The sequence below is a fragment of the Rattus norvegicus genome, chromosome 10 (genome assembly GCF_036323735.1).
Source record: "Rattus norvegicus strain BN/NHsdMcwi chromosome 10, GRCr8, whole genome shotgun sequence".
In the NCBI taxonomy this organism is placed as follows: Eukaryota; Metazoa; Chordata; class Mammalia; order Rodentia; family Muridae; genus Rattus; species Rattus norvegicus.
The window spans coordinates 81,975,378-81,993,357 of NC_086028.1; the positions used below are offsets into that span (position 1 = coordinate 81,975,378).

Sequence of the window (17,980 nt, forward strand, 5' to 3'; positions counted from 1 at the left end):
ATTTCATAAAGTCGTTGTTTTTGATAGCTGAGTAATATTCCATTGTGTAGATGTACCATATTTTCTGTATCCATTCCTCTGTTGAAGGGCATCTGGGTTCTTTCCAGCTTCTGGCTATTATAAATAAGGCTGCGATGAACATAGTGGAGCACATGTCTTTTTTATATGTTGGGGCATCTTTTGGGTATATGCCCAAGAGAGGTATAGCTGGATCCTCAGGCAGTTCAATGTCCAATTTTCTGAGGAACCTCCAGACTGATTTCCAGAATGGTTGTACCAGTCTGCAATCCCACCAACAATGGAGGAGTGTTCCTCTTTCTCCGCATCCTCGCCAGCATCTGCCGTCACCTGAGTTTTTGATCTTAGCCATTCTCACTGGTGTGAGGTGAAATCTCAGGGTTGTTTTGATTTGCATTTCCCTTATGACTAAAGATGTTGAACATTTCTTTAGGTGTTTCTCAGCCATTCGGCATTCCTCAGCTGTGAATTCTTTGTTTAGCTCTGAACCCCATTTTTTAATAGGGTTATTTGTCTCCCTGCGGTCTAACTTCTTGAGTTCTTTGTATATTTTGGATATAAGGCCTCTATCTGTTGTAGGATTGGTAAAGATCTTTTCCCAATCTGTTGGTTGCCGTTTTGTCCTAACCACAGTGTCCTTTGCCTTACAGAAGCTTTGCAGTTTTATGAGATCCCATTTGTCGATTCTTGATCTTAGAGCATAAGCCATTGGTGTTTTGTTCAGGAAATTTTTTCCAGTGCCTATGTGTTCCAGATGCTTCCCTAGTTTTTCTTCTATTAGTTTGAGTGTGTCTGGTTTGATGTGGAGGTCCTTGATCCACTTGGACTTAAGCTTTGTACAGGGTGATAAGCATGGATCGATCTGCATTCTTCTACATGTTGACCTCCAGTTGAACCAGCACCATTTGCTGAAAATGCTATCTTTTTTCCATTGGATGGTTTTGGCTCCTTTGTCAAAAATCAAGTGACCATAGGTGTGTGGGTTCATTTCTGGGTCTTCAATTCTATTCCATTGGTCTATCTGTCTGTCTCTGTACCAATACCATGCAGTTTTTATCACTATTGCTCTGTAATACTGCTTGAGTTCAGGGATAGTGATTCCCCCTGAAGTCCTTTTATTGTTGAGGATAGTTTTAGCTATCCTGGGTTTTTTGTTATTTCAGATGAATTTGCAAATTGTTCTGTCTAACTCTTTGAAGAATTGGATTGGTATTTTGATGGGGATTGCATTGAATCTGTAGATTGCTTTTGGTAAAATGGCCATTTTTACTATATTAATCCTGCCAATCCATGAGCATGGGATATCTTTCCATCTTCTGAGGTCTTCTTCAATTTCTTTCTTCAGAGTCTTGAAGTTCTTATTGTACACATCTTTTACTTGCTTGGTTAAAGTCACACCGAGGTACTTTATATTATTTGGGTCTATTATGAAGGGTGTCGTTTCCCTAATTTCTTTCTCGGCTTCTTTCTCTTTTGTGTAGAGGAAGGCTACTGATTTATTTGAGTTAATTGTATACCCAGCCACTTTGCTGAAGTTGTTTATCAGCTTTAGTAGTTCTCTGGTGGAACTTTTGGGATCACTTAAATAAACTATCATATCATCTGCAAATAGTGATATTTTGACTTCTTCTTTTCCGATCTGTATCCCCTTGACCTCCTTTTGTTGTCTGATTGCTCTGGCTAGAACTTCAAGAACTATATTGAATAAGTAGGGAGAGAGTGGGCAGCCTTGTCTAGTCCCTGATTTTAGTGGGATTGCTTCAAGTTTCTCTCCATTTACTTTAATGTTAGCAACTGGTTTGCTGTATATGGCTTTTACTATGTTTAGGTATGGGCCTTGAATTCCTATTCTTTCCAGGACTTTTATCATGAAGGGGTGTTGAATTTTGTCAAATGCTTTCTCAGCATCTAATGAAATGATCATGTGGTTTTGTTCTTTCAGTTTGTTTATATAATGGATCACGTTGATGGTTTTCCGTATATTAAACCATCCCCGCATGCCTGGGATGAAGCCTACTTGATCATGGTGGATGATTGTTTTGATATGCTCTTGGATTCGGTTTGCCAGAATTTTATTGAGTATTTTTGCATCAATATTCATAAGGGAAATTGGTCTGAAGTTCTCTTTCTTTGTTGGGTCTTTGTGTGGTTTAGGTATAAGAGTAATTGTGGCTTCATAGAAGGAATTCGGGAGTGATCCATCTGTTTCAATTTTGTGGAATAGTTTGGATAATATTGGTATGAGGTCTTCTATGAAGGTTTGATAGAATTCTGCACTAAACCGGTCTGGACCTGGACTCTTTTTGGTTGGGAGACCTTTAATGACTGCTTCTATTTCCTTAGGAGTTATGGGGTTGTTTAACTGGTCTATTTGTTCCTGATTTAACTTCAGTTCCTGGTATCTGTCAAGGAAATTGTCCATTTCCTGTAGATTTTCAAGTTTTGTTGAATATAGGCTTTTATAGTAAGATCTGATGATTTTTTGAATTTCCTCTGAATCTGTAGTTATGTCTCCCTTTTCATTTCTGATTTTGTTAATTTGGACACACTCTCTGTGTCCTCTCGTTAGTCTGGCTAAGGGTTTATCTATCTTGTTGATTTTCTCAAAGAACCAACTTTTGGTTCTGTTGATTCTTTCTATGGTCCTTTTTGTTTCTACTTGGTTGATTTCAGCTCTGAGTTTGATTATTTCCTGCCTTCTACTCCTCCTGGGTGTATTTGCTTCTTTTTGTTCTAGAGCTTTTAGGTGTGCTGTCAAGCTGCTGACATATGTTCTTTCCTGTTTCTTTCTGCAGGCACTCAGCGCTATGAGTTTTCCTCTTAGCACAGCTTTCATTGTGTCCCATAAGTTTGGGTATGTTGTACCTTCATTTTCATTAAAGTCTAAAAAGTTTTTAATTTCTTTCTTTATTTCTTCCTTGACCAGGTTATCATTGAGTAGAGCATTGTTCAATTTCCACGTATATGTGGGCATTCTTCCCTTATTGTTATTGAAGACCAGTTTTAGGCCGTGGTGGTCTGATAGCACGCATGGGATTATTTCTATCTTTCTGTACCTGTTGAGGCCCATTTTTTGACCAATTATATGGTCAATTTTGGAGAAAGTACCATGAGGAGCTGAGAAGAATGTATATCCTTTTGCTTTAGGATAGAATGTTCTATAAATATGTGTTAAGTCCATTTGGCTCATGACTTCTCTTAGTCTGTCTACGTCTCTGTTTAATTTCTGTTTCCATGATCTGTCCATTGATGAGAGTGGGGTGTTGAAATCTCCCACTATTATTGTGTGAGGTGCAATGTGTGTTTTGAGCTTTAGTAAGGTTTCTTTTACGTATGTAGGTGCCCTTGTATTTGGGGCATAGATATTTAGGATTGAGAGTTCATCTTGGTGGATTTTTCCTTTGATGAATATGAAGTGTCCTTCCTTATCTTTTTTGATGACTTTTAGTTGAAAATTGATTTTATTTGATATTAGAATGGCTACTCCAGCTTGCTTCTTCTGACCATTTGCTTGGAAAATTGTTTTCTAGCCTTTCACTCTGAGGTAGTGTCTGTCTTTGTCTCTGAGGTGTGTTTCCTGTAGGCAGCAGAATGCAGGGTCCTCGTTGCGTATCCAGTTTGTTAATCTATGTCTTTTTATTGGGGAGTTGAGGCCATTGATGTTGAGAGATATTAAGGAATAGTGATTATTGCTTCCTGTTATATTTATATTTGGATGTGAGGTTGTTTGTGTGCTTTTCTTCTCTTTGTTTTGTTGCCAAGACGATTAGTTTCTTGCTTCTTCTAGGGTATAGCTTGCCTCCTTATGTTGGGCTTTACCATTTATTATCCTTTGTAGTGCTGGATTTGTAGAAAGATATTGTGTAAATTTGGTTTTGTCATGGAATATCTTGGTTTCTCCATCTATGTTAATTGAGAGTTTTGCAGGATACAGTAACCTGGGCTGGCATTTGTGTTCTCTTAGGGTCTGTATGACATCAGTCCAGGATCTTCTGGCCTTCATAGTTTCTGGCGAAAAGTCTGGTGTGATTCTGATAGGTCTGCCTTTTTATGTTACTTGACCTTTTTCCCTTACTGCTTTTAATATTCTTTCTTTATTTTGTGCGTTTGGTGTTTTGACTATTATGTGACGGGAGGTGTTTCTTTTCTGGTCCAATCTATTTGGAGTTCTGTAGGCTTCTTGTATGCCTATGGGTATCTCTTTTTTTAGGTTAGGGAAGTTTTCTTCTATGATTTTGTTGAAGATATTTACTGGTCCTTTGAGCTGGGAGTCTTCACTCTCTTCTATACCTATTATCCTTAGGTTTGATCTTCTCATTGAGTCCTGGATTTCCTGTATGTTTTGGACCAGTAGCTTTTTCTGCTTTACATTATCTTTGACAGTCAATGATTTCTATGGAGTCTTCTGCTCCTGAGATTCTCTCTTCCATCTCTTGTATTCTGTTGGTGAAGCTTGTATCTACAGCTCCTTGTCTCTTCTTTTGGTTTTCTATATCCAGGGTTGTTTCCATGTGTTCTTTCTTGATTGCTTCTATTTCCATTTTTAATTCCTTCAACTGTTTGATTGTGTTTTCCTGGAATTCTTTCAGGGATTTTTGCGATTCCTCTCTGTAGGCTTCTACTTGTTTATTAATGTTTTCCTGTGTTTCTCTAAGGGAGTTCTTCACGTCTTTCTTGAAGTCCTCCAGCATCATGATCAAATATGATTTTGAAACTAGATCTTGTTTTTCTGGTGTGTTTGGATATTCCATGTTTGTTTTGGTGGGAGAATTGAGCTCCGATGATGCCATGTAGTCTTGGGTTCTGTTGCTTGGGTTCCTGCGCTTGCCTCTCGCCATCAAATTATCTCTAGTGTTACTTTGTTCTGCTATTCCTGACAGTGGCTAGACTGTCTTATAGGCCTGTGTGTCAGGAGTGCTGTAGACCTGTTTTCCTGTTTTCTTTCAGCCAGTTATGGGGACAGAGTGTTCTGCTTTCGGGCGTGTAGTTTTTCCTCTCTATAGGTCTTCAGCTGTTCCTGTGGGCCTGTGTCTTGAGTTCACCAGGCAGGTCACTTGCAGCAGAAAAGTTGGTCTTACCTGTGGTCCCGAGGCTCAAGTTCGCTCGAGGGGTGCTGCCCAAGAGCTCTCTGCAGAGGCAGCAACCAGGAAGATCCGCGCCGCCCTTTCCTGGAGCTTCCGTGCACCAGGGTTCCAGATGTCGTTTGGTGTTTTCCTCTGGCGTCCGAGATGTGTGTGCAGAGTGCAGTCTCTTCTGGTTTCCCAGGCATGTCTGCCTCTCTGAAGGTTTAGCTCTCCCTCCCACGGGATTTGGGTGCAGAGAACTGTTTATCCGGTCTGTTTCCTTCAGGTTCCGGCGGTGTCTCCCATGATGTCTCTTATGTGCATGGAGGATGGGGATTGTGAGGGCAAATGAATGAGGTTTCCTTGTAAGGAATTAGTCCCAGACAGAACTCAGGTTGTCATGTCTGTCCAGCAAGTGCGTTTACCCACTAAGCCATCTTGCCAACCCCGCCCCCCCAGTAGTATTTGATTGACCTGCCAGTGACTGCATGTAGCAAAAGTTTACAGGTGACTAGTGGGAAACAGAGTATTATTTAACATTTTTATTTTCTAGGAATGGTATTAAAATTGGTAGGTTCAGAGGGAGCCATATTGTCAGTATCTGATAATATCACTTGTTTGTTTATTAAGTGGGAGTTTAAATGTGACCATGGTCTTTTGTAAATAGGAGGCCATTATGTTGTTGTCTGGGGTGTGGAGTGGAAATTGATGGTTGTGTCATGTGATGTAGACTCACGTGGTGTCTTGCTAAGGCAAGACCTGTGGGAAGACATGTGATATTTGGAGAGAGTATAAATAGGACTCAACAGACAGTGATGGGACCCTTGCTTGGCTAACTCTGCAACGCTTTGTTGGTCTGGAGTCTTTGCTGATCTTTGATTAGTTGAGAAAGGCATGGCAGAGAACGTCCCCTGGCATCCTGGCTGGTCCTGGTTGTTTTCGCTGACTTGGATTCCAGCGGAAGCCTGGAGGTTTCTGCTGGATTGTGCCACTGCTGCTGATTAGTGTTTGGTATCCTGACAGTAATGAACTGGACTGCTGATATCCTAACAACAGAGACTGGAGTCCACCCCACCACCACCACCACACACACCAAACTACTTCTAAACAGGTCCACATCTCCTTGTTTACTATCTTTTCTCTCCTACCTTTAAATGTTGGTCTAGAAATGGGGGGGGGGGAGGATCAAAGCATTTAAAACTCTTATTAAAAATAGTTTGGTTTTTTTTTTAAAAAACTAAGCCTCTAGGGGTGAATTTCTAATACTTATACATATAGACTCAGAAGCAAATAAATATTACTCTTCACAAAAGAACACAGGACCTTCTTACGACAGGTCTTTCTGTTGGTTGAATTAGATGCATGATGTCTATTGTTACCACATTACTTGCTATTCAATATTCCAAGTTGTCATCTCTCCATATCTTTTGGGTAAGATTCAGATTTCCTTACAGGTAGGCACAAGCTCTTGCACTTTCACTGTCACTGAAGAAACTAGGGCAGACAGCACATCATCTCCCCACCACAGGCCTTGCTTTGGCTGTTTGTCTAAGGCTGGCATCCAGATCCTAGGCCTCTGATGGCTCCGTCAGGTAATTCCACTGGCTCCTGGATGTCAGTGGCCACATCACCCTCTGCCACTTGCTCGCTCTGCAGTGGTTGAGGGACACTGGCAGTATAAAGAGAAGTCAAAGCTCAAAGGGCGCTTTTCCAAGTGAGGTTAAGGAAACACCTTGGATGTTCGGACTTAAGCGCTGTTCAGCAAAACTCTTTCCTTGGGCATGAACCTAGTCTTTACCACATGGCTCATTGTTCAAGATCAATTGCAAGGGGCTTTGTTAGTCTTATCAACTCGCCATTGACGCACAGCCCAGCTAGACGTCAGCCTGGATCCTAAGAGTCCATCTCTAATACCAGAACAATACTTCAGCCAGCATTAGTCTTTGTGGTCTGTGTCGATACAGGCATCAGGCAGAAGAGACGCTTATGTGAAGCACGAGTTCTCTGGACAACGCGTTTCTCAAAGAGCCTACGCATTCAGAAAGGCCTGGTGCTTCCTCACAAGAATGAAACTCAGATATGAACATCATGAAGTCATTAATAAAGATTCAAACAGGCAGATGACTTATCAAGGCAGGGAAGGCATGATAGGCCTTACATCAAGTCATAGGTAAAATAACATTTTTTAATGCTTCGGTTGCAAAAGACTAATCATCTAGATGTTTTAAATTTGTGGCATCCCATATGTTGACCTTTCTGGATTGCTAGTTTTATAATGCCAGTATAGTCCTGTTTGTGTCTAACACAATGCAGCTCATCATTTGAAAAATTTATTTGATATTTTTATGTGTGTGTGTGTGTGTGTGTGTGTGTGTGTGTAGGCAGGTACATGCCACTGACAACTTTCTGGAGCTGATTCTTGTCTTCTGCCTCACTTTTGTGACAGGGCCTCTTGTTGTTTCTCTAACTGGGCTGCATATCCAAGCCTAGCCTGCTTGAGAACATCCCGAATTCTCCTGTCTCCACCTCCTCCCATCTCACTGTAGGCACGCCAGGTTACAGACACACGTGTCCACATCCAGTGGCTTCCAGGCTTGCACAGCAAAGGCTTTCCATGCCAACCCACTCCTTTGCCACCTTAGCATTTTGATGGCTGCAGGGAGATGAGGGAGTCTCTGATACAGCTGAGGTCTATTATGGAGTTTGCTCCAAGGCAAGAGAGAACCTATACTATTTTTCATCAGTGTTAGGGAGTTTATGAGTCCCCTGAAGACCAACTGCGGACTCTGAATACCGGCGATCTAACCATCCTGTAACATTAACACATCCCTCCAACCCCTCTCCCTGACCCCTACCCCCTTACAGAGCAGTTGTAACTTCCCCCTAAACTCTGGATTTGCTTTTACATCGTAACTTCTAAAAAAGCAGCAGATGCGAAATTCCAGAGCTTAGGCTCCAGAACACTTAGCATTGGATACAAATCTCGCTTCTGTCACTTAAAGGCTCAGACATCTTAGTCACATGTTTGGCTTCCTGAGTCTTGTTTGCATCTGTAACACGGAGATAACAGATGCTGGGGAGGAAGCTCAGTGGGCACCAGTGCTTGCTGTACAGACTGGCAGACCTGGGCTTGGCTGCCTGCATCCCAAGAGCTAGATGCTGTAATGCCAGAACTCCTACGGGAAGATGGGGCACAGAGACAGGAATTGCCTGGAAGCTTGAGGGCCACCTAGTCTGGAGTCTGCATCAGAGTGAAAAAGAAAAAAAAAAAAGAGACCTGCTTTCAATCAAAGGGGAAGGTAAGAGCTGGCTCCCAAGACTTCTGCTGACCTCCCCATCCATGTCTGAGGACACATACCATTGAGAAGGGAAACAGGGGAGGGAGAGATAGCTTTAAAATGAGAAGTTAATAGTATACTGACTTCTCAAGGTTACTCTAAAGATTAAATAAAATATGTGAAGTGTACGCCTAGCATAATGTTTAGCCTACGTTAAGTACTGAGTCTGTACGCTATTTTATTATAATTAGAAAATGGAGTTATTTTTCCTTCTGAGGTAGTTTCAACAATATTAGGGCACTTAGAGTTGTTTGTCTCCCTCTTGCAACAGGATCTGGCTAATTACCCGGTCACGTTTATTGCTTGGCTGTGTGGTCAAGAATCTGACCGCTTCTCCTCGACCCAAACTAATGGTTCTGAGTCAATTGCTTCATTTTCAGCAGAGATCGAGTAATGTATCCTGTGAATTAAGGTGGCAATTTAGAAGGACGTATTTACAGTTTCTTATTAAAATGTTTGTTTAGAAGCGAATTGCCTTGCTGGGTACACACCTGTAATCCCACACAGGCAAGAGGATTCCATAGGTTCAAGATTAGCCAAGCCTGAGGAATATAGTGAATTGTAGGTCAGCCTGGGCTGTACACACACACACACACACACACACACACACACACACACACACAGAGAGAGAGAGAGAGAGAGAGAGAGAGAGAGACAGAGAGAGACAGAGAGAGAGACAGACAGACGCACAGATACACAGACACACACATACACACAGAGGCGGGTGAGGGGGAAAGGAAGAAGAAGTCTGGGTCTTTGCACCATTTGCATATCTGATACCAGCAGTGGCCAAAGGAGGGTGTTGGCTCCCTGGGACTGGAGTTACAGATGGTTGTGAGTCACCATGTGGATGCTGGGAATTGAACCTGGGTCTTTTGGAAGAGCAACCTACTCTCTTCACTGTCGAGCCATCTCTCCGGCCCCAAACCATGCATGTAATTCAATTTTTTTGCATGCAAAATGAAAAGACTATTCTGCAGGCCAGCCGAATGTGAAGACGGGTTTGCTCGTCCTGAATGTGAAAATGATCACCATCAGTGTGGGACAGCGTTGTCTTTCTGCTCACGCTGTTTGCGCCCTTTTTTTTTCTCCTCCAGTTCCAAATTCCATTTGCATGGACCTGGTGAGGCTGAGTGTGGATATTGCGGAAGAGTGATGGCTTCCCTTTCCTATAGAAGCTGAAGGTTCAGAGAGAAGATTAAAGAAGTGTTTGTTATCTCTCTGCACAGGCCTGATAGGAAATTCTCAGAGGGTTTTGGGCTAGACATAAACTCCATGTGCGCGTGCATTTATGTGCTGTTCCTCCTGTCCCCTCCTTTATATCTTGGTTTAAAACATTTAGCTCCAGATTGGCTGTACTCTCCGGCTTAAAGGGAATTGTTTCCAGAGCAGAGTTTAAGAATTGGAAGGTGATGTCAGCTGGGTTTAACTAAATGCTTCCCGGAGTGCGCAGAACTCTCCAGACTGCAATGCAGACCAACCACAGGATATGTGTAACAAGACAAGATGAAGACCTTAAACGTGTCCCGCAGATGATAGGCTGGGGCCCTTTCTTGAGGGTTGACAGTGCTGGTATTTTATAGTTTCCTTTTAGAAGTGCTCCCTGGGCCTGGGGTACAGTTCAGCTGGTAGAGTGTCTGCCGAGCATGAACGAAGGCCCTAGGTTTGCGCAGCATAGGACTTGGTAAGGTAGTACACACCAGCAATCCTATCACCCTGGAAACAGAGGCAGGGGGATAGATGAGTAGTTCAAGGTCATCGTCAGCTACCTAGGGAGTTTGAGGCTACCCTGGGCCAGACTCAAAAGCAAAACAAAATAAAAAAACAAAATGTCCTCTGTGGGAAGTACATGTGTTTTTGCTGGGTTTGCTCCTGTTTTTTAAAGCAAAACTCTCTTACTGTATGAATAATATTTGGAGAAGGAAGAGAGGAAGAAAAGACAGGCCAGCAAAGAAAAGAAGCAATGTTTAATCCCACTAAGTTCAACACATGTGTTTCACTAAATGTTTTTTAAAGTAATAATACTGCATACATCTAAAGTATATAGGCTGATGGTTTGATACGAACATATGGTTGGTGACATCAGTTAGCACACCCCCCGCCTCCCACCCACGGGTTCTTTTTTTCTATCATGAGACGGCGTCAGACCTATGTTCTTGGCAACTTACAGTTCTATAATAGAGTTTTGTTAAGCTGAGTCCCCACTGCACGTTAATTAGACCCTTGTAACCTATGCGCCTTTTTTTGTGGGGGGGTTGGTTTTGTAGTTACTCTTGTTTAAGATTTTAAATCATTGTTTTATTAATGTATGGACATGAGTATCTTGTTGCCTCATGGGCAGGTCTAATGGCTGTGAGGTCAGAAGAGGGCATTGGATTCCCTGGGATGGAAATTACAGACAGTCGTGAGCTGCCACGTGGGTGCTGGGAATTGAACTAGAGTCCTCTGGAAGAGCAGCCAGAGCTCTTACCTGCTGAGACATCTCAAGCCCTTCTTGTTGTTGTTGTTGTTGCTGTTGTTGTTGTTAAGACAGGGTCTTGCTATGTAGCTGAACTGACCTCAAACTTAGGATCCTTCTTCTTGGTCCCCTGGAATTGGTGTCTATGTAAATATATGTAACAATACCTTGCCAAACTCACACATTTTTAATCACTGGAAGTTTGACAAAGATGTTTAATTACAGTATTGTCAAAGATAAAGTTGCTATTTAATGTCACCTATGTAAGGCGGCTTCCTCATTAGTTCCTGCTAAGTGGGCTGTTTCTCAGCAAAGGACTTTCTTATAGTAATTACCATGGGAGACACAGATTCCCAAGTCTCTGTCTTCTTGACTAACAGGAGAAACCAGGAAACCTGGACATGTGAGAGGAGGGAACTGAAAACAGTGGAGTGGGGATAATGGGAGGAGGAGGCACCAAAAAAGGCTGAGCTCGCTAATAACATGTTGTAATTATTTAACAATTTACTGGGAGTCAACCTTTTAAACAAAACACTGTTGCTTTGTTTCCCCTAACCTCTCTGATTCATAAGAGTAATATTTATTAGCAAAGGCCCTGCTATTGTTGTCAGTAACATTTTGGAAAGAGAGGTGTGTGTGTGTGTGTGTGTGTGTGTGTGTGTGTGTGTGTGTGTGTGTAAGTGTATGAGTAGGTGTGTGTAGGTATATAAGAGTGTGTGAGAATGTGTATGTGTGTGTGTGTGTGTAAGTGTATGAGTAGGTGTGTGTAGGTATATAAGAGTATGTGAGAGTGTGTGTGTGTGTGTGTGTGTGTGTGTGTGTGTGTTTACACCATTCTTTTTAATTTTATTTTATGTGGGTGGCTGTTTTGCCTGCACATTTGTCTGTGTGTGTTTAACAACATGTTTCGTTGTTATTGTTTTGTTTTGTTTTTTATGTGTATGGGTGTTTTGTCTGCGTGTCTGTCTGTCTGTCTGTGTGTGTTTGAAGAGCGTGCCTGATCCTGACAGAGGTCAGAATGAGACCTATTTCAACTTAGAGTTGAAGCTTATAGATGCTTTCGAGCCACCATGTGGGTGCTGTAAATCAACCTGGGGTCCTCTGAAAGATCGGTCAGTGCTGTTAACTGTGCAGCCATCACCGGCCCCCTCATTTCTTTTAGTGCTTTGTTAGGTGAGCAGTGGGAAGAACCAGGCACTAGAGCAATGCTTCCCAAGAGCAGCCGAAGTTGGTCAGGTGCTCGCCTGCCTGACGGTTTGCTCGGTTGGTTGTGGCTCTGATGTGTGTCTAGAATGTCCCCCACAGGCTCACGTGTCCTAGCACTGGGGAGGTCACAGACCTTTTCAGAGGTCTGCTGGTAGAAGTAGGGTGCTGGGGGCCAATCTTTGGATGATGGCAGCCCTGGCCATTTATGCTGAGCCCTCCTTTGTGCTCCCGCGTGCTGCTTGGTTCAGTCGTCCTTCACCAAGATGGTCTGTATTCCCTCACATTGTAAGCCAAAAGCAACGTTTCCTTCCTTTAATGGCTTCTTGTTATATTTCGGTCACGGCGCTGAGAAAAGTACATAAGCCAACTGCTTCACAGGAAGGCCAGACATTTGTGCAGTTGTCAGCCGCACTGTGCTAGGCAGAGACTCACCCACCTTACAGTTACACCCAGCTGAACTAAATATCTGCCAGTCCTAGTGTGAGTGTGCCTTACACTAGAGGACATCCTTTCTTCACAGATGCCGAGGCCTCCTGCCCCCCACCTCTGCCCTCCCACACCCCCACCCCCACCTTCTACCACCCCACCTTCCTTCCTCCTCTCTCTAACCCGTCATTCCATTTTCCCTTTCACCTGATGATCAGATCAGACTGGGTCCGGGAAAAGCAAACACGAGCTTTCTGCTTGGCGTTGCCCTCTCTAATAAAGGCAGCCCACCCCTCAAAGCAGCCTCCTCCCCGCTGATCTCTCACTGCTTCCGTTTTCGGGAGTGGTGGAGAAGTTGTCTAGCTCTGAGGCTGATCTTCCTAATGTAGCCAAACCTAACTTTAGTCGTGCTGATGCTGGAAGACATCATTGCCACCCAAGTATGGCCTTTCCCTGAACCTTCTGTGGTTACGGATGCTGTCGATTTGATTAAGAATTCGATTAAAAACGTTCCCTTTTCCTCCTAGAAAGGCTCAGATGCAGATTCCCAAGAGGCTGAGATGAGAGTAGAAAAATACCCATCCTACTTTGTGGCGTGGAAGTCTCTATGTCTGTTCTAAGAGTTAAGGCATAGTTACTATGAGCTGATGGAGTAGGCCGGGAAAGGGGAAGACGGGAGAGGAGCAAGCGTTTGAACGCTGCACTCTAACATGGAGAAACGGGACAGGAGATGGAGAGGTTGAAGGGTTGAGGGGAGGGTGTGCTTCACTTCACAGACTGATGGGAAGGGCCAAGCTGAGAGGAAGGGCGGCCATCCCCTAGAGGAAAATCAATACGGAATAAGCTTCCTGTGAAGGCAGTAAATACGCTTTTGTGGGCAACCATCATAAGTGACACTGTTTCTGTTGGAGGAAAAATGTCCGTCAGGTGCCACAGAAGTGATTTACAAGTGTTCCTTTCCATCATGGCTGTTCACTACTTAAGACCTCAAGGGTTATCGGTTTGGCCAACCATTTCACATGAGAGGGTAGCAGAAAGTACTGTGGATTGCATGGGCCTGTTCCATTTCTTGGCTCCTGGGTTACCAATGTGAGACGACTTTGATTTTACCTTCCAGGCCTCACCCGTATGCTCTAGGAATGAATGCAGTTGAGGATGTGTTCTTGGTCCTGGGGTTTGGGTGGTTGTAACTACAGGGGTACTGCTGGGGTTTGCTGCCTACACCGGTGGTGTTCATGGTGCTGTGAGCCACAGGACAGGGGTCTCAGTAAAAAAAGCCATCTTGCTCAAACTGTGAGCTACCATGAGCCTCCCTCCCTAGGTCATCCCCAGTTTTTGTTTTGTTTTCATTTATTTATTTATTTATTTTTTTGGTTCTTTTTTTTTCGGAGCTGGGGACCGAACCCAGGGCCTTGCGCTTCCTAGGCAAGCGCTCTACCACTGAGCTAAATCCCCAACCCCTGTTTTCATTTATTTTTAATGTTTACTGGCGTTTTGCCTGCATCTATAGCTACATGAAGGTGTCAGAAGCCCTGAAACTGGAGTTACGGACATGTGTGAGCTGGGAATTGAACCCTGGTCCTCTGGAAGAGCAGCCCGCGCTTTTAACCACTGAGCCATCCCTCCAGCCCCCATCCTCAATTTTGAAAAGACCCTTTGCTTGGTTGTTGCAGTACACTGATGTGGCTTTTAAGCCCTTAAGAATCTTGGAAACATCAAGGGCAACTTGCTTCCCTTAAAACAAAGGCGAGCTGGGGTTGCTGACAGACGGTTTAGCAAGCTTTTTTTGGATTCGTTCTATAGACCTGGTATATTAAGCAGATTTAAGATGTTCCCATTTGACTGATCTCTGCTCTTCCCCTCTTGTATTTTAGGTACTGTTGGGATTTTCAGCCCCAAGGTGAGTACTCCTTCGCCATAAGTCGTTTTATATTAGGGATGTGTCCACGGTTTATTTCACTGTGTCTTGTAAGTCTCTCCACAGAGCATGACTAGCCTTTTCTGAGCAGAGTCAGTGGAGTGTTTAATTAACCTTCACCCCACTGGGCCCCCCTGCCCTGCTCTTTCAGCAACAAGAGGCGCCTTGCCTGGCTGCTGGATCATTTTACAGGAGCAGAGCGATAATATGCCTTTATTCCTTGAGTTGTGCTAGATACCAACAGGATCCTGCAACATTCAAATAGAGCAGTGGCCAAGTTCATAATAAAACCCTTGGGTGGGTTCCAACTCGGCTAATCCTTCATTTGCCCCAGAAATAAATTCTAGGGCGTTCTATCCTCCGTCACCGTGCCCTTCCACACAGGCTGCCTGGCAGCAGAGAAATGTCAGAACTGGAGCCGTGTTGGAATTCCCACTAGAACAGTGCTATCACATTTTAATACGAGGCTCGCAGCCGCCTCACAGCTTCTAATTGCTTCCCGACCATTGTTTTCCCTGCCTTTTTGTGATGAACCCAGCATCTGGCGCAATTCTAAGAAGCACGCCAGACAGCTGTGTGTGAAATTAAAAATAAAGGATGAGATTAGGACACATTTGTAAAAGGTTCAAAGTTGGGATGTTTTTGAAACTTTGAATACTCGGAGCGGGTGAGCGCAGCTCTGTTCGCTGTCCTCCTAGCTGTGATGGTTCAGGATGGCAGCTGTGGCAGCCAGCGTCCTGAGGCTTCCTTCTCTCAGGTTAGGAGACACAGAGATTTTCACATCCTCAGAGAGTGGCAGAGTTTCTCATCACACTTACGGAACGAACGCATTATGAATTGTTTGACTCCACAACCTTTAAACCCCAGAACATTTCCAGGACCACTTACTGTCTTACCAGCTCCGTGTGCCCCATCAAACTGAGTCTTAATGCTTCTGGGAACTTAGTGCTCAGTGATGGTACTTGGTTTGTAAACTAGCACTCTCTCTCTCTCTCTGTCTCTCTCTCTCTCTGTCTCTCTCTGTCTCTCTCTCTCTGTCTCTCTCTCTCTCTCTCTCTCTCTCTCTCTCTCTCTCTCTGTGTGTGCAAGCTTTGGGCGTCTTCCTTAACTGGTCTCTGTTTTTTTTAACCAAGACAGGGTCTCCATAGGCCAGGTTGGCCTCAAAACTTACAGAACTTTCTCTGCCTCCCAAGTTCTGGGACTAAAGATGTGTGCCACCATACCCAACAAAAGCCAGATTTAATAAATATAAGAATCATGTTTTAATATAAAGATCATGTTTTAAAAGTTTTTTAAAAGATTTATTTTATATATCTGAGTAGACTGTAGCTGTCTTCATGCACACCAGAAGGGAGGCATCAGATCCCATTACAGATGGTTGTGAGCCACCATGTGGTTGCTGGGATTTGAACTCAGGACCTCTGGAAGAGCAGTCAGTGCTCTTAACCGCTGAGCCATCTCTCCAGTCCAGGTTTTGTTTTGTTTCGTTTTTTGTTTTTGTTTTTTTAAATTCGTGTTAGTTAAAGGCAGTCTCCCGTGTAATCATACTGCACTGAGACCCTAGATGGAGCTACCGTAGGGAGTGATGTGTCCTTGTAGTGCATCAGTCAGTTTGGTAGAATGTGAAACACATTCAGAGACTCTCCCCCTACTTCAGGGTTTAACAAGTGTTCGCCAAAACCCACAGTGGTCAGGGCATGGTGGCAAAGTGTCGGAAATGGACAGAACGGTGAGGGCAGAAGTAATTTCCTAAGGAGAAGAAAGGAATTAGTGTCAGAAGCATGGTATAGAAATGTGTTGAGAGGAGAAAACAATTTTGGAGCTCGGCATTAGGAGAGGCTCAGGGGCTGAACACAAGGCACATCTCCCCCGAGTCTTAGGATAGGGCTACTTCAGTCACATCTGACGCACAAGGACAATGGCGGGGATGCTGTTTGATTAGTTCTTAACTGGTGTGATGGGTGGGAATAATAACCGGTCTATTCACAGTACTACCTGGGCAGGATGAAAAGAACGGGTGTGCAAAGGCCAGCAGACGTCTGGTTTGTTTGTCTTTGAGCCTGGGTCTCACTGTGTAGACCAGGCTAGCCTCAGACTCAGAGGTCTGCCTGTTTCCGCCTCCCAAGTGCTAAGGTCAAAGGCGTGTGTATGACCATGCCCAGCACGAAGAAGAATTTAGAAAGCCCTAGAAGACTGGGTAATATTGGGATGATTCCAGTGTGAAAAAAACAGATGTGATGATCTCAGACATAACATTGTCTAAAAGAATTGTCAGTAAAACTTCTTAAGAAATCACTTCTTAAGAAAGACTTTTATCCTTGAATAAAAGTCTTACTGTGTAGTCAGGCTGGATCTGAAGTAAATGCATAGCCCAGGGTGGCCTGAGACTTGCCATTTTTCTGCCTCAGCATCCTCAGGGCTGAGATTACGGGTGTGCACTGCTATGGTCAGCCTTTCTTAGCAGTGTGTTTATAATAATGACACTAAAATGTCCCATACATTTTTACCCTCCCCTTGTTGGCCCACTGTCATCTTCCTCAGGGACTAATCTATGGGTGACAAACCCCTCAGGAGCCACTGCACACATGTCTTCTCACCCCGGATAGGGAGACCATGACAGACGAAAGTACCAGTACCATCAAAGTCTCACTTGGTGACCGATGGTTTTTATTGGGGTCACTTATAGGAATGTGGGTATGGAGCAGAAATGACTCATAGCTGCTTCACCAAAACCCACCCCAGCGGGGGGCAGGGGGCAGCTCACAAAGCTAGGAGCCTGGAGCACACTGCACAGCCTGCAGGCAGCTCAGCAGGTGGGAGAGTGTCCTTTCCAGGTGTTTCAGTTGGTCTAAACCACTTCCGGGCAGCATGACTGGGATGAATCATCTTTGCACCCTGGTTTGTCTGAGAGTCTTGTTTGTAAGCTTGGCTTGTTTCCTCTGGGAGGGAGAGGCCTAGTGAATTTGATCGGTTTCAGGGAGTTCCTGAAACTATTCTGAGTTACTTTATGGAGCTTCCCTGAAGGTAGCATGTTTCGGTCTCAGAGGAAGTTGGTTTTTTGCATCTAATAAGAAAATAGAATCCTAAGAATTTAACGTAGAGGAAACATAAATGGAACAGTTCCTTTTTTATACTTTAAAAAATATCTATTCATTTAATCTATTCATTCTTCTATCTAATCCATCTATCTATCTCCCACACATGTGCACATACAAGTGCGCGCGCGCGCGCGCGCGCACACACACACACACACACACACACACACACACACACACACACACACAAACACACACCATGGTGGAGGTCAACTTGTAGAAATTGGTTCTCTCCTTCCACCATGTGGGTTTGGTGGTTTGAACTCAGGTCATCAGGCTTGGCAGCGAGTTTCTTACCTGCTGAGGCATCTCAACGACCTAGAAAACTTCTCTTGATGAGGTTAAATGTAACTCAGGGACATGAAACGTTTTCGTACTTCAGATAATCGCAATATGAGTCTAGCTTACTTTGAACACTACTCTTGTCTTCCTGCTGTCACTCTGTGTCTCCCTCCTCT

General features: G+C 43.9%; 1 protein-coding gene across 5 annotated transcripts in view; it reads left to right on the forward strand.

The window, feature by feature from the left end:
• Skap1 (src kinase associated phosphoprotein 1) overlaps window positions 1–17,980 on the forward strand; it is a 307,146-nt gene that overhangs the window by 53,417 nt on the left and 235,749 nt on the right. For 4 of the 5 annotated variants that reach the window (XM_017597053.3, NM_173311.2, XM_039085325.2 and 1 more), the window contains one exon: window positions 14,384–14,409. In XM_017597053.3, coding sequence (XP_017452542.1) covers window positions 14,384–14,409 — 26 coding nt within the window. Of the gene's footprint in view, window positions 1–4,715; window positions 8,381–14,383; window positions 14,410–17,980 lie in introns of those variants that run through there. The other variant, XM_039085326.2, reaches the window with a different exon arrangement.